Raw genomic sequence first — 25880 nt, 5'->3', positions numbered from 1 at the left:
TCTAGCTGGGAAGAGTTACTCATAAACAAATGTATCGTAGGTACCTGCCAGGCACCAAACATTGTTTCAGGCAATGGAGATAGAGCTGCTATCAAAACTGGTCAAAACCCTCTTCCTTCATGGAGTTTTCCTTCTAGTAGAGGAGACAGCAAATGAAGGAAGAGATAATTGAGTGACCTGTTTGCTGGTGACAAATGTTGGCTGTGAAAAATATATAGGCAGCACAGCTGTCTCTGGCTGGTGAGACAGAAGAGAAAAGGCTCCCCAAGCAGCTGCTGTGTGGGAGTTAAGATGGGGTGTCCCTTGTTGCTGTAGGAAGACTGTACCCAGAGGTACATTAAATTATGGGGTGGGAAATATGTATGTTCAAAAATAGCAGTAGAAGTCAAACTGTTTTGGTTCATAGGTTTTGAATTGGGTTGACATTTTACGTATGGAAGGCGGGTCTAAGAGGCAGAGCTACCTGGCTGGACACATGAACAAACGTGTCAGCTACAAGGAGAGATGGAGACTGCTGTCCTTTAGTACTCTAATGCCCTGGCCATGAAGGTGCTATACTGAAGGCATTTTTAGTATGTATTTGTAGAATGGCTCTCTCATCGTCTGTGGCTGTTAAATGTGTCCATGGCTATAGGTCTAGGAGAGGCAGGTTGAGTTTGCATGGCTCTGGAAGACCAGCAGGGGATCAGAGCAGAGGAGGGGCCCTGTTCAGCACTTTCCTATCCTTCTTGCATTATTCTAACTAGACCCCTGTCTGCGGGGCACAGTAGCTTTTTCTTTTTCTTCTGTTTATTTCCTGGCTGTGTCTGCCACAGCGCGTCTCAGTGAATTCAGTAGTACTATGTGATCTGAATATTAGGCAGATGGAGAATTGCTTGAGATTTTAAAAAATGAATATTTAGGATGGTTGGATATAGAAATACCAATTCCAAAGTACCAGAAGTTATCAAATTTCATGTGAATGTTTATGGTGCCAGACTAATGAGAAGTTCTTTTTTTGTAGTAGAAGATCCTGATTCACAATTATTGGGTAGTGATGTATAAAAAGTCAGATGTAGTTCCCCCCTAAAATCTAGGCTTTTCCCTTTCATTTCCTGTCCTCGTCTTCCCCTCCTCCCCGTTTCCCTGCATTCCCAAAGCTGCTCAGAAGCAATTTTAAAGTTTATCCTTGAATAGTGCAGGTTTGAACTGTGTGGGTCCGTCCACGTGTATGTGGGTTTTTCTTTTCTTTTTTTCTTTTTTTATAATTTTTTTGTTTAAAGTATTACAGATGTCCCTTTTTCTCCCCAATGACCCTTCCCCCCTGTTCCTTCCCCCTTCCCAGTCCCTCTCCCCACCATTGTCCGTGTCCTTGGGTTGTACATATATGCATATAAATTCTTTGGTTACTCTCTCCCTCTCCACCCCCTCTCCCCCTTCCCTCTGACATTTCGTCAGTCTCAAAATGCTTCCATGTCATTGAATCTATTCTGCTCGTCAGTTTATTAAGTCCTTTAGATTCCACGTATAAGCGAGATCATGTGATATTTTTCTTTCACTGCCTGGCTTATTTCACTTAGCATAATATTCTCCAGGACCATCCATACTGTCCCAAAGGGTATGAGATTCTTCTTCTTCACAGCTATGTAGTATTCCACGGTGTAAATGTCCCACAACTTTTTAATCCACTCATCTACTGATGGGCACTTGGGCTGTTTCCAGATCTTAGCTATTGTAAACTGTGCTGTTGTGAACATTTTTCAATAAATATGTACAGTACTATATGTGTTCTCTACCGTATTTTCTTAATAACATTTTCTCCTCTAGCTTACTTTACTGTAAGAATATGGTATATAATACTTATACAGAATATGTGTTAATTGACTGTTTATGTTATCAGTAAGGCTTCTAGTCAGCAGTAGGCTATTGGTAAAGTTTTTGGGGCGTCAAAAGTTATATGTGAATTTTTGATTGGGTGTCTGCACCCCTAGCCCCCCATGTTGTTCAAGGGTCAATGGTATGGTATCCCTTTCCAAAGCATCACTGCTTGGCACACAGTATTCCTGTGATGAATATTCAGTTCTCATCAGGTGATGCAGGAAAGGGCATTTCTGATAATGATCAGCTTAACAGGAGGGTCAAAGGTTATCAGGAATAAAGAGGAGATGAAAAATGTTTATTGCCTCTTATTGGAACTTGTGAATATCTGAACTCTCTGTGCTCTGCATTCTCCAGAGTACAGTATTCTCTCTGTTTGGATTTGCTTTGGTTATGAGGCAACAGTGTGCCCCTCTTGCATCAGGTTAAATCTGATTATACCACCATATCTTTTGTTAACATGGCATTTCGCCTCTGGTTGGTGAGTATCAGAGCTCACAGAGAAGGAATGAATATTTCCTGATTGCTTAACTGTGTGCCAGGTTCGGGGCCTGGCTCTTCATGTGTGCTCTCACCTCAAAGAAGCCTAGATGGATAGTATTATTCTTATTTACAGAAGTAAAATCTCAGAGAAATTAACAAATTTGCCCAGGGGTACAGAGCTATCAGTATATTCAAGATCTGAACCAAGGCCTGACTCCAGAGTCCATGTTTCTTCATTATACTAACTGCACTGACAAGCGTAGAGCCCAGGATCACCCCAAGGACCAAGCCTGGAATAAGTTCCGTGTCTTCTATCCTGCATGGCTCCATTATTTCTTTCCAGGTGGATTCTGCTTGACAAGTGCATCAAAGGTAATCTTGACAGGAAAAAATACAGAGAGCATTGCTATGTTTTAAGTTTTCATAGGAGTGGGAATCTAGTGGAGGGTAGGATGGCAGAAGGAAGGGGCATTCCTTCCACTTTGTTGGGGCATAGAGTGGGGTTGAGGCACATGGAAATTGACTATCGTGTATGTACAGTGAACCTGAAGAGTGTTGAGCTTTAGTACGGAAGGCTACAGTTAACCATCTCCTTGGGTCCTAGCCCAGCTGCCAGAGAAAAGTCATCTACTTGATGCACTAGAAAAATAAGAACCGTTTCCAGAAGAGTCAGATAAAATTAAAAAAAAAAAAAAGAGAGAAGGAAGGAAGGGGAAAGGAGGTGGGTGGGAATAAAGCTACCAGATGAAGAAGACGAAGCTCTGTGAACACTGGCACAAGGATTGGGGTAATGAGGTTTCTTACTTTGAATGGGGCCATAACCGATATTCCATCCAGCAATTATTTACTATGCTGCTACAAAGTGCCAGACCTGTGCAAGGGACTCTGCAGAGCTAAGAGTAAGGCTTTGGGACATTTACAGGCTGATGGGAACAAAATAAGGATAGGTACCTGCAATATCGATTGGAGCAGGGGTCATAGAGAGGAAGCCATTTCAGTAGGAACAATTGGACTAACAGGGTTTTATTCGGGTCTATCATTAACATGCTTTGTGACCCTGAGCAAGTTATCTTTTGACTCTGGGACTCAGTGTTTGTTATCTGCAGAGATATTGTACCTTGCAAGAATATTGCAATAGCAAATGTATGTAAAATACTTGACATGTAGTAGACTTTAGTAAATGGCCACAATTTGATTATTAAGTGCTGTGAGTGCCTGATCTTCCTTATTTTCTGGAGCTAGGCATCTCTCACCTTGCTGTAGCTGGTCGGGGCTGCGGCTAGGACACCAAAGTCCAGAGGAAAATGGAACTAATTTCAAATAAGCAGTAAATTTGTGGGCCAAGTGGTCAAGCAGAAGGTAGGGGCCAAACCTAGGGCAGGGACATCTGAAAACAGAGCCCAGGCCAGGCTGCCAGCTAGAGACCCAAGGGAGTCATGGGTAGCAGGCTCAGTGGGAGAGCAGGTCAGGGCAGTTCAGAGTGTTAGCTCTCTAAGCTCCTCCACCAATCTTTCAGTTGTGATTGGGGTAGGAAGCTCTATATTGCAGGTGGGCTTGAGGTCCCCACAGAGAATAGATAAGAGTAATCACTGTCCCAGAAGAGTGACCCTTCCTGGCGGTAGGTATGGTAGACAAGTGAAGGGTACTAGCAACCAACTCCGAGGCTGAGAGCTCAGATAATGGGTTTTCCACTGCAAACTTGATTCTCGTCAGAGAAAAACCAGCTCTGTGAATCTCCCAGGGTCTGCATGTTTAGTTATTAATTGGGATGATTTTCATTTTTATTAAAAATAACTTGCTTTGAATGATTATTTTCAGAAATACAGAAAATACAAATAAAAAAGAAATCACCTATAATTTTACCATCCAGATGTAACTATTGTTAATATTCTTGCGTTCCTTCCAGACTTTATTCTGGTGCATATCAATATACATATTCTGTTCATTTAAATAAAATGGGATTAGGTAATAAGGTTTTGTGAGATTTTTTTCATTTAAGATGTCATTTTAATGGATGCATAGTATTCTGTTGTATGAATTTTATATAATTTCTTGCTGTGGGACATCTACCCTTTAACTTTCTGCTGTTATAAATTTTATGGTAAACACTTTGTCGATAAGTCTAAGAGGATATACACAATTCATCAATGAAAGTAGATTGCTAGGTCAAAGGATAAGCAGAATTCTAAGGTTTTTGATTTCAACAAATTGTCTTCCAAAAGCTTGTATAAAATTGGCACTCCTGCTGACAAGTCTGTGCAGACATTCATTTTTCCCAAAGTGTCAACAACAGTGGATAATACCAGGATAGGGGAGTGTGTCTAGTTCTATAGGTGAAAATGCTGTATCTGTTTTAATTTTAGGTGCCATTGATTTATACAGGTAGCTCTACCCCTCACACCAGTCTCCCTTACACTTGCCATTCCTTCCTTCCTCCCTGATGGTGATTTTCTATTTTGCAGCATTGCTGGGAGCCTGGTGTATTCCTACATCACTTTCTCTGAAGAGCAGCTAAGCAAACAGTCGGAGGCCAGTAACAAGCTGGACATTAAGGGGAAAGGAGCAGTATGACCAGAGGATTGCTTCACCGACGTAGGCCCAAGATTCTGATCAGCTTGGAACACTGGCAGTTTTTACACAGATACTGAAGTGTCTTGATTATGGAGAAAATACTATTCCTTTGCACTTATACAATCTGAGGATTGATTGCTGCCTTTTAACATTTTATGAGAGGAACTTATAATTGACTCTATTTTAAATATGCCATTTGAATTAATTTATATCAGACTGGAAAACACACCGGGCTTTTTAATTTATTTTTCTTCTTTGCCGACAGTGAAACATCAGTGTTTTGAAACTATTTTATTCCATACTTTGATATCCAGGTGTCCCTGAGAGCTGCATGTATGAAGTGCTCCAACTGGAGCCTCATCATTCAAATCGTTGCTGTGTCTGGAGGCAGGTTTAGCCTTCCTTCTGCTGGCAAGGCGGGGAGTATTGGAAATTTCTCTTTGAATTATATTTCTTAATGATTGCATTTTCTTCATAAGGATAGCATCACTGCATTTGCCAAAGACAACAACTTTGGCGCTAAAAAACTTGGCGGGGCTTTGAGGTGTGTTGCTTTCCATGTTGGCTTTCCTCAGAACCCCTGGGGTGAGCAGAGTGCGTCCAGTGAGAGTTTGCTGTCCCCTCTTTTGTGGGATGGGTAACAAAGGGGTGGAGAATGTAGACCTTTCACTCACTTACCCATCTGTCTGATTCATTCATTCAGCTAAAATGTAGTGAGTGTGTAGTGTGTGCCAGGCATTGTGCTAAGTTCTGGAGGTGCAGACATGTTTTAGAAGTAGTTGAATTTTCTCACTGCTGTACTGACCGAGGATAAGACAGAGAACTTAGCTCTGTTGGTCCATTCAGAAGATGTAACTGTGAACAAGTCACAGAACTTTTTTCAGTTTTCAGAAACTAAAGATCTCTACCTGGGGTTAGAAGCACCTTCCCTACCTAACCCACAACCGTGTGAAACCAAATGCTGCAGTGTGAGGTCCAGTGCATGCGAAGGGCTGCATTTTGTGAACCATACAGCCCAGCCCTTCTCTGAGTGAGAATGGCAGGCAGGCAAGGTGACCACCATACATTTCCTTGTGCTTCCCTTTTCTGGCTTTAGTTGCTACTCTTCTTACTCCTCTTTAAATCAATAGGACTGGGTCTTACATTTCTGAATGTATTGGCCTGAGGGGAAAGGCTGGTTAGATGTTTCTGTGTTGTTGAGGTTTAGTCTTTCTCTGGCAGCGTCAGTGTTGGACTCATCACCTTCCTTTTTCCTTAAATGGCATGAGCATACCTCTCTCCTTTGGTTATTGCCGCCTACATTCTTTGTCCTTTGGCTCACTTAATGAGGATGCCAGCTTCTCTCAAGACCATGCTGCATTCTGGGGGAGCAGCTATGAATGGACATGGAATTGCCTCTTTGGGCAGGCGGGGTGTTAAACAGTTCTGTGACTTGACTCAGATACATGCTGACTTTGGGCTGAGGGAGTGTACGGGAGGCTGGTGCCTTTGAACTGGTGCACACACCACTTTCCAGTTCATTGGGTGTAGCCTGCACTGGGCTCCTTTGACCTAAACAATGAGTATTTTGGTGCTTCAACAGGGCACCTGGAAGATTTTGATGTTTGTATTTTTGAAAAATTATATTGAGGTCATTTTCATATTTATGTTTTTCCCTTATTTTGCTTTGTCTTTATTAAAGCCTGTCCAGTGGTGCTAGGTCCTCATGGCCAACTTCCAAGTTATAAGCTCCATGTAAGAGGTCCTAAGGCTCCCTTTTTTCCAGTACCAGCTGATATGAGGAAATTCTGGTGGGAACATAGGACGTTATCTTGTATAAGATGGTTCTTACTGCTCCTGTTTTACCAGTGAGAAAACAAGAAAGTAGGTGATTTGCTAATTAGCCCAAATTTATGTTTTTTTCCATTGAATCATGCTGCCATTAATGAACTGCCCCTTTCTGAGGGAGTAAGGGATGCTGGCTGAATTAGCTTGAGCTCTTTCAGGGAGGAAAGCAGTTGATTGAATTTGGAGTTGGAGAGGAATAGGCTTTGCAAAATCAGGGAGCTCTATCTGATGGATCACTCTGTATGCCAGAGCTTTTATCTAGCTTCCAGGCTGGCCACAGTTGATAGGCACTGCTGGCTGTGACTGTTGCCTGCCATTGCCTGGGTTTGTCTGGGAACAGTGGAAAGGCATTGAGAGACCTAATTGTGGCAGTTCTGTTCCTTCTTTTAGCGGCATGAAGGAACTTTGACATTAGAAATAACTTGTAGAATTTCTCATCATGAAACACCTTTGGATGTGTTTAGAGGTGTTGAGCTAGAACCCCATCAGGAGGTGAATTGCCTCTTGGGGTCATCTGTCATCTCTTGAAGATCTGTCATCTCTCCAGGTTTGCCTGAGAAAATAATTTATAGATACAGCTTCGCTAAATGCACATCGATCTCAGGGCTCATAGCCTATGCCAGACTTCGACCAGATGCAATAGAACAACTTATAGCTTTTGCCCCGTACATGTTCTGACTCCTGGATGCCCCCTTCAACTGCCACCCACATTTTTGGAGTTTGCTTCAGTTATGTGAGGCTTGGTTACAGCAGTACACTAGAGCTATATAGCATCACTCAGAATGTCTGGATTTTGCGCCAAGGTTGATATCTTACAAGTCAAAAAATTTGACCTATTAACTACCTCCTGGGAGGAAAAAGAGGCAGTATAGCGTTAAATCCTTAATTTGCCCTGTGAGACAGATGAGCTGTGGTGAGAATTCTGAAAGCCAAATTCTATGACTACTGGCTTCTCTCTTTTGGGTTAACAACAGTGAAGTCCTCTTAGCTGGTTTGCTTTTAGTCAGTGCCAGATTGATTTGAATAACCCTGGTTGGTGAGGCTACATATGGTCAACATGTTAGGTGATTTCCAATTACCTGATATGGCTGTTGACTTTATGAATCAGTCATTTGTAGGATCCAGCTTGCATGTAGGTTAAAAGTTTTCTGTATTACTATTGTGCCAGACAGTCATCCATGGAAAGTTCAGGTCAGTGAAGCTGATACATGATCTTCATGGAAAGAATAATAGTTCCACATTTGACTGTGTTTGAATAGTACTTAGGAATTGAGGCTCGCCTTTGCTTCTGTTATCATGGCCTCATTCAGTGAGCAAAGATTTCCTGAGTATTTTATGACAGGCATTATGCTAAGTATTTTGTTTGGGATGGTAAAATTGTACTCAGAGACTGAGATTGTTTTTGCCAACCTTTTAACACATGTTCACTGTGGGAATTATAATAATTTCCTAAGCCAATAACAAAATAACGTACTCCAAAGCAATGGTAGATTAATTGCACTGCTGTTCCAGGCAAGGGAAGGTGAATGAAATAAAGTCCAAATTTAGTTGAGGTGTACCCTTTCTACAGGGTTGGTTCTTGGGAAAGACAGCTTAATCTACAGAGTGGCCTTCCAGCTGCCAGCACAGAAAAGAAAATCGCCTGTTGCTAGAGCAGATTGCTAGGGAACAGTGGCCCTGGCGTTGGCAGGCAAGATGTCCTTCTCTGAGTGGCTGCTGCAGGCTTCTGTCACTGCTGGTAAAAGAGGCGCCATTGCCGTGCTGGAGCTAGTGCCCAGTGGTCTTGGGAGAGCTATTTGGATCAGCAAAGGGTTACCTTGTCCGGACAGAACTCTCTAATAGACTTCATAAACTCTCTTCACAAACACAGCCCCTTGCCACAGCTGCTTCCTCGTCAGATGTTTTTTATTGATAAGCCCCCAGGGACACCCCTCACAGCTGAGGTGATGTCATCATGACACATCTTACTTCATTTTTATATCAAAACAGCTTTACTTTTTCAAAACAACTTAATTTTTGTCCTAAACAAGTAAATTTGAAATTATATCAAACCAATATACAGCAGTAAGCTCTGGGGAAACAGATGAGTAGGACATGGTTCTTGCTCATATTCTTTAATGAGAGCCTAACTGAAAGCAGCAGTTGAAGGATTTATCAGGATCACTGATTAGGGGGTGCCCACCATAAAGCTGAAGCTTTTTTTTACCTAAGAAGACTTTTATAGAATTCATACTAGTCTTTTGGCTCTGAGATGTGCCAGGCTTTTCGAATTCTATGACTATCCTGAGTCCCTCCTCCCTCTACTGCACCTATTCTTGCTTCCCCATAACTTTGTATTATCTGTTTCTCTTAATTGGTTTTTCCCTCCCTGAGGTGAAAATAATAATATTCAAAAGAAATGAGGTATTGGATATGAAACTACTCAGCACAATGCCTAGCACATATTAGGCACTTGGCAGATTTTGTTACTGGCAAAACAAGTTTCTTAAGTTGTGTTCTTTAAATGCTAGAGGCCTGGCCAATGTGTGTATTCCTTGAAAAGTGCGACCCTGTACTTTGTTGGCTTCCAGAATGCTTAAATAGTTTCTGTTCAAGGTCTGTTTTTAATACCTACTGGATATAACTGTGGCCATTGTGTGATGCAGGTGATTCCACTTGTTTTTTAAAAAGGATGAAATTACTCTTATATTTTGATGGTAATACTCAAAAAATAAAAATTACGCTATCTTAGAGGAAGATAATTACCCTTCACAATGGTGATTCAGTTAAAATTTTACCTGCTTGTCACCTTAAGGAGCTCCTTGCAGGCCCATCATTCCTCCTTCCATTCTCCAAATTAAATGCATTGATGATGTGCTGCGTCTGCATCTTGGTCCATCTCGGTTGTTGGTATTTGTGAACCTCTGGCACAATCCCTAAACCTGTCTTCTAGTGCTTACTGTGAGGATGCCACTTCGTCATGGTATGAAGAGATGTTGTATGGTGGGTTTGTTGTTTTTTAGTTTTCTTTTTTGAAAATACTTAATATAAATCTACTGGTTAGATTTATCGTCTCACAAAAATGTTTTTTAGAGATTATTTTGTTCATAAATGTTGCTTTCTCATGCTGGTGATCAACTGATTTTTGTCTATAAATGTTGGCCTATTATAGTATTTTTCAGTATAAATTCTATTTACCAAATGACCATTTTAGTGTTTTTAAGAGGTACTGAGGATTGAGATATGTAAATCAGGTGACATAAACAGGAAAATTATGTGCCTAAATATTTTTGTAAAGTTGTCAAATAAATACTTTTTTCTGAACACATGTATCTACACCATTTTGTTTATCTGTTCATCCTTTGATGGACGCTCGAGTTGCTTCCCTTTTGGCTATTGTGAATAGTGCTGCTGAACCCACATGGGCATCTTAGTTTGTAACTGCACAGAAACCTTATTTTCTTTAATCTGCCCTTTATTTTTATTTTTTCCCCTTTGACTCAAACTGGCCTCATCTAGCACCCTGACTCACTCACCTCCCTCTCCCTTAATCATTAAGCCCTTAGGACAGTGAGGTTCTGGTCAGCATCCAGTAGTCTTAGGAACAAAGTCCTGGGGCTATTGACTATTGAGACAGTTTTCAACCAAACTAAACATAATATCTTGGCCTCAGAATGATCCCGCAGAACAAATCCGTATGAAATTGAACAGAACAACTCCATGGTGGACATCAGGACCAAATGCAATGGCCAATTACCCCTACCCAGCACCAACCAATCAGTAGAGACCATGATCATAACTCCTTTAGTCACCATGATTAGTGACTTTTCCCCTGTATAATCCATCCCCTGGAAGCTATCAGGGAACTAGGTCTTTGATCATAAGCTACCTGTGACTGGGCATGGCACCATCTCCTTAAAAAATCCTTTCTTGACTGCAAACTCCTGTTCATGTCTTATTGGGCTTTGATGTGTACAGGCAAATGAACCCCTTCAGTTCAGTAACAAGTTTGGACTGCTGTAACATTACCATTGACTAGGTGCCTTAACCAATAAACATTTATTTCTTACAGTTCTAGAGGGATTCGTAAGATCAAGGTACCGGCAGATCTAGGGTCTGGTGAGAGCGCCCACTCCTGGATTTGGAGATGTCCATCTTCTCATTTCCTCACATGGTGGAGAGCAGAGAGAGGAAGCAAGCTGTATTTTGCCTCTTATTATAAGGGCACTAATCCTGCCAGGAGGGCTCCACCCTCATTTCCTAATTACCTCTCAAAGGCCCCATCTCCAAATACCATCATATTGAGGATTAGGGTTTTTGTATATAAAGAATTTTTTTAAGAGAGAGAAACATGGATTTGTTGTTCCACTTATTTACACATTCATTGTTTGATTCTTGTATGTGCCCTGACTGGGGATCAAACCTACAACCTTCGTGTATCAGGGTGACACTAACCAACTGAGCTACCAACTGAGCAAGGGCAAGATTAGGGTTTTAACATATGAATCTGGAGGGGACACAAAATCCATAGTAATGGCTATGCAAATATGCTTGCAATTCTTTTGGAATTACTAGGTCATATGGCAATTCTATTTTTAACTTTTTGAGGAACTGCCATATGGTTTTCCATCGTGGCTGTACTATTTTATATTCCCACCAGCAGTGCACAGGTGTTTCAGTTTCTCCACATCCTTGCCATCACTTGTTTTATTGATAGTAGCCATCTTAGTGTGAGATATTGCATTGTGCTTTTGATTTGTATTTTCCTGATGGTTAGTGGTGCTGAGTATCTTTTCATATGCTCGTTGTCAATTTATATACTTTCTTTGGAGAAATGTCTATTTAAATTGGATTTTTTGGAGGGTTGAGTTGTAAGAGTTCTTTATATATCCTGAGTTTTAACCCCTTATCAAATATATTTGCAAATATTTTCTCCCATTCTGTAGGTTGCCTTTTCACTCTTGCTGTGTCCTTTGATACACAGGTTTTTTAAAAAAGATGTTATTACTGATTTCAGAGAGAGGAAGGGAGAAATAGAAACATTAGTGATGAGAGTCATTGATTGGCTGCCTCCTGCGCTCCCCCCACTGGGGATCGAGCCCGAAACCAAGGTTTGTGCCCTGACCTGGAATCAGACCACGGTCTCGTGGATCATAGTCAATGCTCAACCTCTGAGCCATGCCAGCCGGGCTGATACACAGTTTTAAATATTGATGTAGTGCCGTTTATTTTTACTTTTGTTGACTATGCTTTTGGTGTCATATCCAAGAGATAATTGCCAAATCCATTGTCGTGAAGCTTTCCCCTATTTTTTCTACCAAGAGTTTTATATTTTAGGTCCTAATTTAGATCATTGGTCCATTTTTAGTTAGTTTTTGTATATGGTGTAAGGTAAGGATCCAACTCCATTCATGTGCATGTGAATATCCAGTTTTCCTGACACCAGTTGTTGAAGAGTCTGTCCCTAAGGCATGTGTTTTAATCAACTTTGAAAAGTCCTCTGAGAGTTTGACTTTTTTTCCTTTCTAATTGGTGCTCTTCTACTTAGTCCTTTGCTGGTTTCTTGTCTCGCTTGGATTTTGCACTCAGAGTTGTCAGTACTGGGGACTCCACAGAAGAGGCACTGTTGAGAGGAGCAGAGCAGAGAGCTGGTTTGTGTATCCACAGCAGGTGCGCAGTTACCAGGTACCTCCAGGACTTCCTCCCTGCAGCTCTCATCACGTGTTTGCTTATCCAGCCAGCCAGACTGAGCTAACTGGCGCCAGCACCAGCCTCTGACAGAAGCCTGGCACAACCATGTTTGACAAATGAAGCTCAGTGAGATACAATTGTCCAATATGGTTGGTGAACCCACATTCAAACCCTAATCAGTCTGACTCAAAAGACCTTTGCTCTTCATCACCCTTCTAGGTTCTTGTTTCTCCTGGTCTGCTTATAATAGACTTGGTGGTACTAAGTTCATCACCACAATGTGCATGTCAAATGCCATTCTTCATTCAAAGTCCACACACCATGGATTTAAAACTTAGGCATGAGCTGGTAGCTGATTGAGTCTGAGAAGGCAAAGCAGCCCTGCTTTTCCAGCTGTGCCGATAGTGCCCTCTTGTGGTAACGGCTGCCATTGGAGGTAAATGATGGAAGGCGGTTTGCTTTCCGGGAAAGAAAAGCACTATTCCTTAGGGAGGCCCACTGTGTGCTTTCATGGAGTTACACCTTTATCATGCCTTTTCGCATTATAATACTTTACCATTGGCAAGTGGTGGCTTAATTAAGCAAGGCTAAGGAATTTGTCTAATTTGCCCTAGCTAATAAATTTAAATCTTTTATTGATTCCCAAATCTTTTCTTTTGAAAGAATTCCAGATCACATCCCTGTAATTAGGAGAATGCTGTCAGAAATGATCAAGAGTCCCTCCTCACATCTGCTTATGCTTAAGGTAATTATTTGAAGTGAATATTTTGAGGATAATATCTACCAATGATGACAGATTCTTGAAATTATCTGAGAGATATATATATATAAGAATGGAAGAATATCATTTTTCCTGGCAAAGGTAGCAGAAACATTTTCTTAGAAAAATGGCATTTGAGCCAATTCTTCAAGGAGCACTAGGATTCAACTAAGATTGGAGGGGACAGCCATCTAGCATTCCAGGGCAGCTACATCTGCCTCTGTCGAGTTCATTCCCCCTTGATGTCTTCTTAGCACATGCCCTCACCTCCGTGGGCCTTCCCTGAGCAGTCTGTCTGAAATTGCCCCCACCACACACTGCTTCCTCCTCCCGCTTTATCTCCACAGGACTAATTTCCTCTAATCAAATGTAAGCTTTATGAAGGCAGCAATGTTGGCCTGTTTTGTTTACTGTACTGTCCCTGGCATCTAGGACAGTGCTGAGCACATTGTAGGTACACAGTGAATATTTCCTGAATGAATAAAGAGTAGTCAATTAATAGCTATACTTTTTGAGCTCAGCAAGGCAGAAACATGGCCTCATCTTCATTTTAGATCATGCCAGCTGCATGATTTGAATGGTATACTGTAGATCAGGTGTTGACAAATTCAAATCTTACAGGGGCCAGGCAGGTAAAAAGTGTGACTCTGAATTCATGAATGCAATCAATGTATGCAACAGTGTTAAGGCTTGTGCCTACCTGCTTAAAGGTACTCAAATTAAAACTAAACAAAAAGCCTGCCAGCTAGATTTGGCCCACTGGCTATCAGTATGCCTAAATGGAGGCTACAGCAAGGTCACTGAGGATGCTGTTCAGATCACTGTGGGGTTGGGGGTCAAAGAAGGGCAGGGCTGTCCAGATAAGTCCATCAGCTAGAGAAGGCAGCTGCACAGTCCTGGTGAGAAATGATAGGGTCCTAAAGCGTACTCGTGAAATCATAGAAGAGAAACAAGATTTATTTAAGGAGATAGAACAGGTGATAATAAAAGCTGCTTCTATTTTTTCATTTCTAAGGAAAGCTTCAGTGATGAATTTATTTTTTATAAATCTAATGTCTTCAGACCTTTTGAACTTCAGGGAACCAAACGTGAACACTTTTTTAAGGTATTTAACTCGGGTTTCCAAATGTTTTCCAAAAAGGTAATATTTGAAGTGTAGCGATGGGATAGAGTACTTGCTCTGCCACAGTAAAAATAAATTTACTGAGCATCTGCTACATGCTACGTAGGCACTTTTTCTTAGCACCTTACATATTGATACATTTTTAACCTGCTAAACAGTCCTTTAAAGTAAGTCCTTTTATTGTCCGCATTTTAGTGGTAAGGAAACAGTCACAGGAAGGCTCCTTCCTGTGAGGCCTACCTTTTGCTCTGAGTTCATGAAGCTGTCGACAAGTGTAATGTGTGGGTATGGAAGTAATGTCAAATTATTATTCTAAGTCAAAGCAGAGTAATCTCCGTCCTGCCATGTAGCAGGAATTTCAATCCCAGTCCTTCTCTAAAGTTATACAAGATTCAAGGGAACTGCCTGTTGCCTGGAAAAAAGAGGAGGGACCTTCTTGTGTTTGCCCTTCATGATCACTGCCAAACATCAACTTTGGCACAGCAATAGTTTCTACTACTGTTAAGTTCCAGTGCTTGGAGTCTGGCCTGTCTTAGGCCCCATGCAGCTTTTCCTCTGATGTCTTGCTAAAGAATGAGACTTGCATTCCAGCTGTTCTCAGAACCTACTGACATTTTCCCCCCCTTCCAATTTGGGGGACTTTCCCCTTTCCAGAACTCAGACTTGCGGGAGAAAGGCTAATAAGTCGTTTCCAAGTAATGTCTGCTTTCAACCTTCAACACACATTGTCCCTGAATGCAAAGATCTAACTTGGGAAAATGGGTGAACAAAATCCAGATCAATGGACAGGGTAAATCTTTCAACTTCTCTAGGTGGCTGTTTCATTTGAGAATTGGGAGAAATAAGGTTGTGAGGATTGGTTTATAATGAGTATTTAGCACAGCAAGGTAACTGCAGTCAGTGATGGTATGTGATTTTATTTGCAGTAGGCTTGTCTTAGCTGCCTAATGACTGTTCTGTGACCAGTACATGCTCGCTTTGAGGGAATGCCTCTTCCCCAACTGTTCTAGCCAAATGCATACAAAGGGAGCTGCTGCTTTAGGAGAGCCACCTGCCAACCAGTGATAGGTCAGCTACAGTAGTACTTCCCTTTCCTGGCAATGAGGACTGACAGGCCAAGGGTTGAGGCCATGGCCTTAGGCATAAATACATGATTATAAACTATTAAATGCCATGAGAGAATAGGACAGAGGGATCAGACCTTGTCTAAGCAGCTAAGGTGGTTGAACTTTGGACACTTTTCAATTTGGGGCCTTAGGATTTCCCTTTTGTAAAATGAGAGGACTTAGTGGGAAGCTCCAGAAGGGCCACATCTGGATGTTGGCAGGCTCCTCTCGCCCAGTTGCTTCATTTACAGGCTTCTTGTTGGCTCTGCAGAAAGCCCAGTGTGCAGGGTTCCAGTATAGCTACTGTACATATCAAAGTACCCTGCTTGTTTACTTTTGGCTTCCTGTTTACATGCCTGGAGGTCATGGTTCGATTCCCAGTCAGGGCATGTGCCCAGGTTGTGGGTTCGATTCCCAGTAGGAGGCGTGCAGGAGGCAGCTGATCAATGACTCATCATTGATGTTTCTCTTTCTCTCCCCCTATCCCTTCCTCTCTCTAAAATCAATAACAACAACAACAAAAGTAAAGCCCTACCTGGCTCAGTGGTTAGAGTATCGGCCCACGGACTGTAGGGTTCTGGGTTTGATTCCGGCCAAGGCTGTTCAACAGCAAAAGAATAAAATTAAACAAAGTGAGAACTTTACAAGAGACAAACTATAAAGAAAGAAATTCTGGAGCTGAAGAACTCGATAAATGAGACAAGGAATGCATTAAAAAGCACTGGGAATAGAGCAGACCAGCTGAAGGAGAGTATTAGTGAGCTCAAGGACAGAAACCTAGAAATGACATAGGAGGAAGAAGAGAAAGAACTAATTTTAAAAAATATGAACTATGTAGAAATAACTACATTAGAAACTGCAATATAAGGATAATAAGGGTATCCCAGAAGGAGAAGAGAGAACTACCAGCAAATATATCCAGATTTATCGTTTAGATGTGAAGGAGAAATAAAGCCTTGCCCAGACAAAAGCTGTGGGACTTTAGTACCACAAAACTTGCATTTCAAGAAATGTTGAAAGGAGCTCTTCTACCTGAAACAAAAGACAAAAGTATACAAAAAACTTTGAGGAAGGTGACAAACTGACAAAAGCAGGAAATTGCAACTCTATTTGAGAACAGGATATTAAACCATTATAATACAAAGGTTGAAGGGGAAAAAGCATTAAAAATAACTACAGCTACTGCAATTTGGTAAAAAATGCACAGCATAAAAAGGGATTAATTTGTGACAAAATATAAAAGGGGAGGAAGAAAAGGACTGAACTTGTGTAGGCAAATGAAAATAAGACGCTATTAAAATAAAAATGACTTTTATCTATAAAACACTTTATAAAGACTTCATGGTAACCACAAAATGAAAGTCTAGAGCTAAGGCATCAAACAAACAAACAAAAAATGGAAATGGAGAAAAACAGCACAAAAAACAAAATAGCACAAAAGAACACAAGGGAAAAGAAACAATAAAGATACACAGCAACCATTAAGTAAAAGATAAAATGATTGTAGTAAGTCCTCATATATCAGTAAACACCCTAAATGTACATGGATGAAATGCATCAATCCAGAGTAGTTGGATAGATTGAAAAAAACAAGACCCAACTATATGCTGCCTTCAGGAGACCCATCTCTGCTCCAAAGACAAATATAGCCTCAAAGTGAAGGAGAAGATGATAGTCCAAGCAAATGATATCCAGACAAAAGAAGGTGTAGACTGAATCATGAAGAACTGGAAAACCTACACAGACCAATCACTAAGAAGAAAGTGAAACAGTAACTGCCACCCCCCAAAGTCCAGGACCAGATGGTTTCACAAGTGAATTCTAACAAACATTCAAAAAAGATTTAATGCCTATCTCTCTCAAACATTTCCAAAAAATTGAAGAGGAGGGAATGGTTCCTAACTCACATTATGTGCCATTACCTTGATACCAAAACCAGGCAAGGACATCACAAAAAAAATTTTTAAAAAATTATAGGCCAGTATCTCATATGATCAAATCCTCAACAAAATACTAGCAAATTAAATAAAATACATTAAAAGAATCATACACTGCTATCAAGTGGGATTCATTCCAAGGAAGCATGGATGGTTTAACATCCACAAATCAACTTGATACACCACACAACAGAACACAACAGAAGGTAAAAATTATGATATAAACACGCACAGAAAAAGCAATTGATAAGATATAACAGCCGTTTATGATAAAAATGCAATGAAATGGATATAGAAGGAAAAGTACTTCAACATAAAGGCCATATGTGACAAACCCTCAGTTAACATTATACTCAGTGGTGAAACACAAAGCTCTTCCTCTGGATTAGGAACAAGACAAGGATGCCCACTCTCACCAGGTATTCAGCATAGTACTGGTAGTCCCAGCCAGAACAATTAGGCAGGATAAAGAAATAAAGGCATCCATTGGAAAGGAAGAAGTAAAAGTATCACTATTTGCACATGACATGGTTTTATATATTGAAGTCTTTAAAGACTTCACCAATAAACTATTAACAAATACAGCAAAGTAGCAGGATGCAAACTCAATGTACAAAAATCTGTGGTGTTTTTATATACTAACAAAATATCAGAAAGAGAAAAGAAGAAAACAATCCCATTTACAATCACAACAAAAAGAATACCTAGGAATAACAAAAGAAAGGGCCCATACACTGAAAACTACAAGACATTGTTGAAAGAAACTAGAGAAGACACAAAGAAATGGAGAGGTATTCTATGTTCATGGATTAGAAGTTAACATTATTTTAACATTACTAAAATGTCCATATTACCTAAAGGATTCTACAGATTCAATGCAATCCTTATCCAAAGCCCAATGGCATTTTTCACAGAAATAGAACCAAAAAATTCTGAAATTTGTATGGAACCACAAAAGACCCTAAATAGCCAAAGCAGTCCCAAGAAAGAAAGGACAAAGCCAAAGGTAACATACTCCCGATATCTAACTACACTACAAAGCTATACTAATCAAAACAGTATGGTATTGGCAGAAAAAGAGACAGACAGACCCATGAAACAGAACAGAGCGCCCAGGAATAAACCTGCACATATATGGCCAACTAATTTACAACAAAGGAAGAATATACAATGGAAAAAGTCTCTTCAATATATGGCTGAAAACATTTCTCATCTGGGGAAGGAAAGAGACATCCACCAGGAAGCAAAGAGAGTTCCAAATAACCAAAGGGGTCCACACCAAGACTTAATATAATTAAAATGGCAAAAGTTAAGGATAAAGAGACAATCTTGAAGACCGCAAGAAGGAAACAAGTCACAAAGAAGGAAAACCCCTTAAGGCTATCAGCTGATTTCTCAACAACTTTATAAGCTAAAAGGGAGTGGCAAGAAATTTTTAAAGTGCTAAAAGGGACCTACAACATAGAACATTGTACAGGCAAGGTTATCATTCAAAATTGAAGGAGAGGTAAGAGTTTCCCAGAAAAGCAAAAACCAAAGAAGTTCACCACCACTAAATGGTCCACAATAAATGTTAAAGGATCTTCTTTATGCAGAAAAGGTCATAACCAGAAATAAGAAAATACAGTAAGAAAAAAAAATCTCACTGGTAAAGGCAAATACATAATAAACAGTGAATCAAGCATTTAAAAAGCAAATATGAAGCTTAAACGACAAAAGTAGGAAAATGAACTATAACAGTCAAGGGGCACACAAAACTAAAACATATAGCCTGGCTGGGCGTGGCTCAGTAGTTGAGCATCAACCTAGGATCCAGGAGATTGTGGTTCAATTCCTGGTCAGGGCACATGCCCAGGTTGCAGGCTCCATCCCTAGTCAGGGGCGTGCAGGAGGCAGCCAATCAATAACGACTCTATCATTGATGTTTCTGTCTCTCTCCGCCTCTCCCTTCCTCTCTCTGAAATCAATAAAGATATATTTTAAAAAAACAAACACAAAAACTAAAACATACAAAACATAATGTCAAAAAGTGTGGAAGGGGGATTAAAAATATATTGCTTTTAGAGTACGTTTGAAATTGAACGCCTACCAGCTTAAAATAGGCCACTATAGATAGATGGATATATATATATGAACCTCATAAAACCACAAACCAAAAATCTGTAAAAAATAAAGCAAAAGAAACCCAATCAAAACACTAAAGAAAACCATGAAATCAAGAGATGAAGGAACGAAGAACAAAACCAGCCAAAAAACAATTAGCAAAATGGCAATAAGCACATACCTATCAATAATGACTTTAAACATCAATGGACTAAATGCTCCAATCAAAAGACATAGGGTGGCAGAATGAATTAAAAAAAAACAACACACCAAGAAAAACCAGACTCATCTATATGCTCCCTGCAAGAGACTCATTTTAGATAGACACACAGATTGAAAGTGAAGGGATGGGAAAAGTTATTTCATGCAAATAGAAATGAAAAGAAAGCTGGGGTAGCAATACCTGTCCCAGACAAAATAGACTTGTGAACAAGACATTCCATAATGATAGAGGTCAATCCAAGAAGATATAACTGTAAATACCTATACCACCATATATATGTCCAAACAAAAACACTAATTTGAAAAGATTTCTACACCCCTATGTTCACTGCAGCACTATTTACAACAGCCAAGATATGGAAGCCACCTAGGTGTTCATCAGTAGATGAATGGATAGATATGGTACATGCAATGGAATATTACCCAACAATAGGAAAACATGAAATCTTGCCATTTGCAACACGGGTGGACCTAGAGGGGTATTATGCTAAGTGAAGTAAGTCACGGAGAAACACATCTACTGTATGATTTCACTTGTATGTGAAATCTAAACAAAACAAAAAGTCTGATGCCATTCTCTGATTGATCTCTTTCAGTTCTGAAAAAAACCCACCCCTAATTCAGGGTCCAGATTGCCTCTTTTTTCTCATTAAAAAGTTTATATATATGCCTCATATTAATCCAAAATCCATTTTCTTTCAGAGGGAAAGGAGCAAGACCATTTATTTTAGAACTACTTGAACTCACTCTACACAAACAAGTTCTAGTTGGTGTGCAGAAAGAAACACTTAGCCAACTCTACAATCAACCATTCATGTTAAAGATGAGAATAGTAAAAAGTGAATTTAATTACCAGACAAAATTTGCATTAGGTAGGCCTCCCAAACTTCAGGAAATCGGGAGACTCCCCACCAGAGTGGATGGCAAGAGAAAGGGGCGAGTCCTTAATAATATGTATAATCAGCCCTATAATGTTTAAAATAAATGGCCTTAGGGGAAACATATATTTTTTTCATGTTGGCTTAATTTCTAACAGAAATATTAAGTTGGAGGAAAATCTTACTTAGCTAGAATTACATGGCAGAATCTAGTGAGCTGCCTGAGATCGGTGCTTGCTTTTCCTTCCCACTTGTCCTCTGCACTCAGCCTTCCCTTCCTCCCATCACAGCACTTACCTGCTAATGCCTTCTTGGAGAGAACATGCCACATCTCTGAGGCCAGAGGCCAAGCATAAGAGCTGGCATGAGTATAAGCCCAAATATTTGCTGGATAGTATTTGGGCCTATACTTGTATAAGGTAAATGGAAACATAACAAAAAGTTGTCACCAATGACATTTAAATGTCAAGAAGCCTTTCAGCATCTATTTGGACAAGAGAATTAGCGTTACTCTTCCTCAGAGCAAGCAAAATGACACTTTAATATACATCCTAAGTAAGTCATAGGAGCTAAGATAAAAAATATCCTTGGTTCAGAATAGGAAAATCCCAATGTACATACAGATGTCACCAGCATAATACTATGGGTACATAATAAATGAGGTTACAGAAATTGGTATTAGAAGAGGCTAATCCAAATAAGTACATAAAATTAGTCCACAACTTGGAGGAATGACCCTTTAAGATTTTGCAAAGGATAAACTTGATTATTAAAGAGCAGTGTTGATTTCATTATAAAAATTTTAATAATCTATAGAATCACATGATACAGAAACGTCATTTGTAGGAAGACAGAACAGATTAAAATTTGGAAATTTCTTTTTTCCTTCCCATAATGTTGTTATATGATTTTCCACATGGCATTTTTCATGAGTGTGGATTATAGTTGGGATAACCTTCAATTCTGATTTGGCATTTAATGTGATACAGAGCACGTTACACACCCAGGGTCATCAGCACACATCTTGCCTATGAAAGTTCACAAATACTCAATTGTTCTAGGTGCCCATTCTTAATTTTCCATTAAGAGCAAAGCAAATATTCTGACAAAAGTTTTTGCAAAATATTATGTGATACTATATTTTGCAGTGATATCTGCACTGCAAAAGAAGGGAACAAATATTTTTAATTATATAGTTCAGAGGAAGAGAAAACAGGTGGCTAGAGGTCCATAGACCAAAGGATTTCTCTGAAGAAAAAAAAGACAAAAATACATCATCCAAGATGAGCAAGAAGCGGTCAGGAGTCACTGAAACACTACTTCGTGGAGTATGTCTAAGAGCAGGAATAACAGACATTGTGTATGTTTTGTACTGTAAACAATGTGCATCATACAAACAAAACCTGTAATTCTAGTGAATCAATGTAATGAAAATCATTCACACAACATTAAGTAGGCAAATATGTTTAAAAAAATATTTTAATAAGCATATTCAGAATGGCAGGCGGAATGGGAGAAGGGAATTATTTTACAGTGCAAAATTACTATGCATAAATTTAAAAACATCTAACTCATAATTTTAAATGCCCATTTAAATATTATTTCAAATACATTTTAAAGCTCAACAGATTTATGTTGAACTGAGTTGCAGATTCTGAACTCTATTTGAAAACACATCATAAACAGAACACCATTCCAAATGAAAATAATAGTGCTTTGCTGGAGGTGGGAGAGACTAAGTAGCTTTAACAAAGACTTCTTTTCCCAATGCAATTTGTCAGGAGTTCAAGAGTTATGAAATGTACTAAATATTAAGCAAATTAGATTCATGATAGTACTAAAAATTTTATAGTGCAATGACTTATCAAGTTATAATGGTTGCATTATGAAGAGCAAAGTACTGTGTGAAATACCTGTATAAACACAAAATATAATTAAATATTTCTTTATGAAAAGCTGAGCATTATGTATTATAATAGTGGAATGTCTTTCATTAGGCATACTTTAAAAAGATAAGATTAAGATTTCCTAACATGTATACATGTGCCATATTCAAGAACTTCACAAACCTGCAAACAAAATGCATCTTTCATAAAAGGTGAAAATGGTATCTCAAATATTGCAACAACTTAAAAAGTATATTACTATTTGTTTGAAACATTTCTATTGTCTTTGACAAAGAGCTAGGATACTCTGGATGTTTTAATAAAATCTGATTTAGAAAATGGATTGCAACCATGTTAAAGCTGCCATTCTGGATAAATTAATGTTCTAGGTACAACAAAACAAAACAAAAACCAAAAAAAAGAAATTCATGCTTCTCAACACTTCCACCCAAAACTTGGATTTACTTGGATATGTATGTAACAGTGAATGTACATTATATGAAGTCAGTCAAGTGTTGTAAAGTGGCTTTTAACACTGTTTGGGGGGAGGGGAGGAAGAGACTTGTTCACACTGGTGGAGCGAAGCAGTCTGAACATATGTTAACAGTAATACTTCATGGGAGTAAGGCCTAAACCATATCTCAGTGCAAACCTCTACTCAATTGCATTAGACAGTTGAGCCATTAAAAAGATGATCACAGATTTATTTTTAAAAGGCATCAGCTCTTCTTGAACTGATGGCTGAAAGGGATGAATTGGTAGAAGCATTTGGGGTACGCCTATGTGAAAAACAATAGTTAACAATCTTTTATAAAAGTTTGGATATAGGTTGGTCTATCAGCTGTATAAAACTACATTTTTTAACAAGAATTTTGCACTAAAAATAAAATGGCACTCTTGCAAGGTTATGCAAATGGATGATCCTATTTGTAATCACAGAGCAATAGTCACTGTATATCTTAATTTCATTTTGGAAATACACTTATCAAATCTGGAAAACTAAGATGTAACTGGAAAAGTCCAAAAACTTTTCTAACTTCATCACTTTTCCTCTTAAAAATCAATATTGTTGCCTGCCAACTCCTTGTGTGTGCCAATTACCTAAATATCACTTGACCTTTTCCCCAGTTTATTTAATGCAAAAGTGGGAAATTTCATAATGCATATAAAAATAAATGAACAGGATTCTGGTCAGCATGATACAATTAAGCATTTAAGCTAACAAACTTTTGTCTTGCTTCAAAAATAATTTTGAAAATTATAGCAAATACAAACAAACTATGCAATCTAAGTATCATGCTTAATTTCAGAATTCTCACACTATTTGCCCATAAGTAAAAATTTGGGGAAAAAATTTCACAATCCTTCATGAATGCTTTTACCACCTGGATAAGAAACATGACTCAGTTACTACACAAACACTTAAAAATTCATTAGAAAAACCATAGCAAAATAAAATGAAAGCTGACAGACTCAGAATATCAATTCCTCTCATAAAAGTTTACCAACTGTACAAGTTTAAGAAAATTATACAAGCTTTTGTATTAAGAAAGGACAGCTCAGTCAAGACATATGTACTGTAAAAATCTTTCAAAGGCTACAAAGAATCTGGAAAAATACAGAATGTATTTCTTAAGCCCAGATAAGAATATGGAAAGACATCATTGATGTCAACAATTTTACATATACAAACCTGACTTGGTTTATTTTTAAACTTCTATATATAAAAAATCATGCTAGCATAACTTTCAGGATTCAGAGGGGTTTCCTTAATAACGATAACTCAACTTGTATATAGAGAAAAATGTCTGAAAGATTTCAATAAACTAAAAAAAATTGCTGTTAAGCAGAAAATTCGTTTTTTCTTCTCTGCCATCAAAATTAAGCAAAAAGTACCTTGTAGTAAAACTTTAGGATTAATATATCCAATGAAAAGGTACATGTACATCTTCAGTTCATTCAAATTTACTAAACTATCTGTTATATCCTTAAATGGGTCTTTATAGTTTTAAAATAAAAATTCTGCAAAAGGCAGAATTACGAAATCTTATTTACTGAAGTTAGGACGCAATTCAGTGTTCAAATTCTAACGAATTGCTTCTAGGAAATCAAGTTTTTAAGGTAACCCATCAACCCTGAAAATTTTAGTCACACCAGGATTTACTCCAAAGAAAGTATTTTAAATCTAAAATTCAGTCATCTGTGTTTTCAAGTTCTTCAAATTTTCCATGTGAGATTGTTTCTTGGAAAAATTCAGAAGAACCTGGACTTTCTTTTCCATTGCTGTTTACCCTTCGCCTTTTGGCAGGTCTCTCACTTTTTTCATCAATATGGGCAAGTTTTGGGTCAGTGGTAAGGTTATCTGTTTCATAACCATTACTATCCATATCTGCATGAAGTGGTTTCTTATTTCCACCTGTTGGTCCATTAACGTGTAACCCTTCAACTTTTACTTCTTCTTTGTTTAACATTTCACCTGGTCCATTAGATGACACCCCTAAGTTGGAAGAAACATAAACTGCTAATATTAAACTGTTAGGAGATAGCTACTGTTATAAGACAGCTTTTCATCAAGGAAGCGAGGTATCAAATCTGTGTATGGTCTGAATTCAGGCTCTATTTGCCGAGTAGCTGTGTGACCTTAGGCAAGTTGTTTATATTCTCTGTACCTGTTTCATCACATATACAATCAGGATAATTTACCTTACAGGGCTGTTGTGAAGATTAAGTTAATAAATGTAAAGAATTAAGAACAGAATTCGGCATATATTAAGAGCAGGTGGATGTTATGTGACAAAATAAGCACTGGATCCAGCAGTCAAAATAAGCTGCATTTAAGCAAAGATACACAAATTATTTAGATTTAGCAAATGGCTGTAACTTTCTAAAACCATGTAAAAAAATTATATTCTCTTTAGAAGCTTGAGCTTTATACTGCCATATAAAATCAGGATGATGTGACATTTTTATTCTTAATGTAAGTATATGGCTATTACTGTAATTTAAGGGTAAATCATACACAACATTAATATAAAAAATCTGTCATGTTAAAAATTAATGCTTGCACTATCTAAGCATACACCTGAAAATGCTAAAAGTAAACACAAATTCCTCCATAATAGGTGAGAAAAGAAAGAACATAATTATTCTAATAAAAGCAAGTAACAGTAAAAAGGTCATGTTCAAGTTAACAGCAAAATGAAGTAGAAATTTTGGGGATATTTAATGTAAAAATATAGAATGCGCCACTAAAGATAAAGTTTAATTAAAATATTCAGTATAAAGGATGAGCCTCAATTACATTTTGGTCAAGGCAAATATTCTATTTTCCCCAACTCAAAAGTACACTCAAATCATGAATGCACATGGGAATCATGCATCATGACACTGAAGGAACTATTTGGTCGTAGTAAGCCCAAAGAGCTGGTGACACTGAGATTAGGTCAAAAATAACCGT

General features: G+C 38.7%; 2 protein-coding genes across 7 annotated transcripts in view; one reads left to right on the top strand and one right to left on the bottom strand.

The window, feature by feature from the left end:
- SLC35D1 (solute carrier family 35 member D1) overlaps positions 1 to 10045 on the top strand; it is a 40635-nt gene extending 30590 nt beyond the window's left edge. The window contains exons 12-13 of one of the 2 annotated variants that reach the window (XR_015715040.1): positions 4803 to 8250; positions 8356 to 10045. Coding sequence is in view for 1 of the 2 variants with exons in the window: in XM_016208145.2 (XP_016063631.2) it covers positions 4803 to 4911 (109 nt within the window). In the remaining variant the exon portion in view is untranslated. Of the gene's footprint in view, positions 1 to 4802 lie in introns of both variants that reach the window. The other variant, XM_016208145.2, reaches the window with a different exon arrangement.
- An 11953-nt stretch (positions 10046 to 21998) lies between these two features.
- MIER1 (MIER1 transcriptional regulator) overlaps positions 21999 to 25880 on the bottom strand; it is a 51895-nt gene continuing 48013 nt past the window's right edge. For all 5 annotated transcript variants that reach the window (XM_016208214.2, XM_016208168.2, XM_087820506.1 and 2 more), the window contains one exon: positions 21999 to 24920. In XM_016208214.2, coding sequence (XP_016063700.1) covers positions 24616 to 24920 — 305 coding nt within the window. In that variant the 3' untranslated portion in view covers positions 21999 to 24615. The remainder of the gene's footprint in view (positions 24921 to 25880) is intronic.

The sequence above is a fragment of the Miniopterus natalensis genome, chromosome 9, assembly GCF_054644295.1.
Source record: "Miniopterus natalensis isolate mMinNat1 chromosome 9, mMinNat1.hap1, whole genome shotgun sequence".
In the NCBI taxonomy this organism is placed as follows: Eukaryota; Metazoa; Chordata; class Mammalia; order Chiroptera; family Miniopteridae; genus Miniopterus; species Miniopterus natalensis.
Note: the sequence above shows the minus strand (reverse complement) of the source record. Positions and strands in the feature narration are given on the sequence as shown.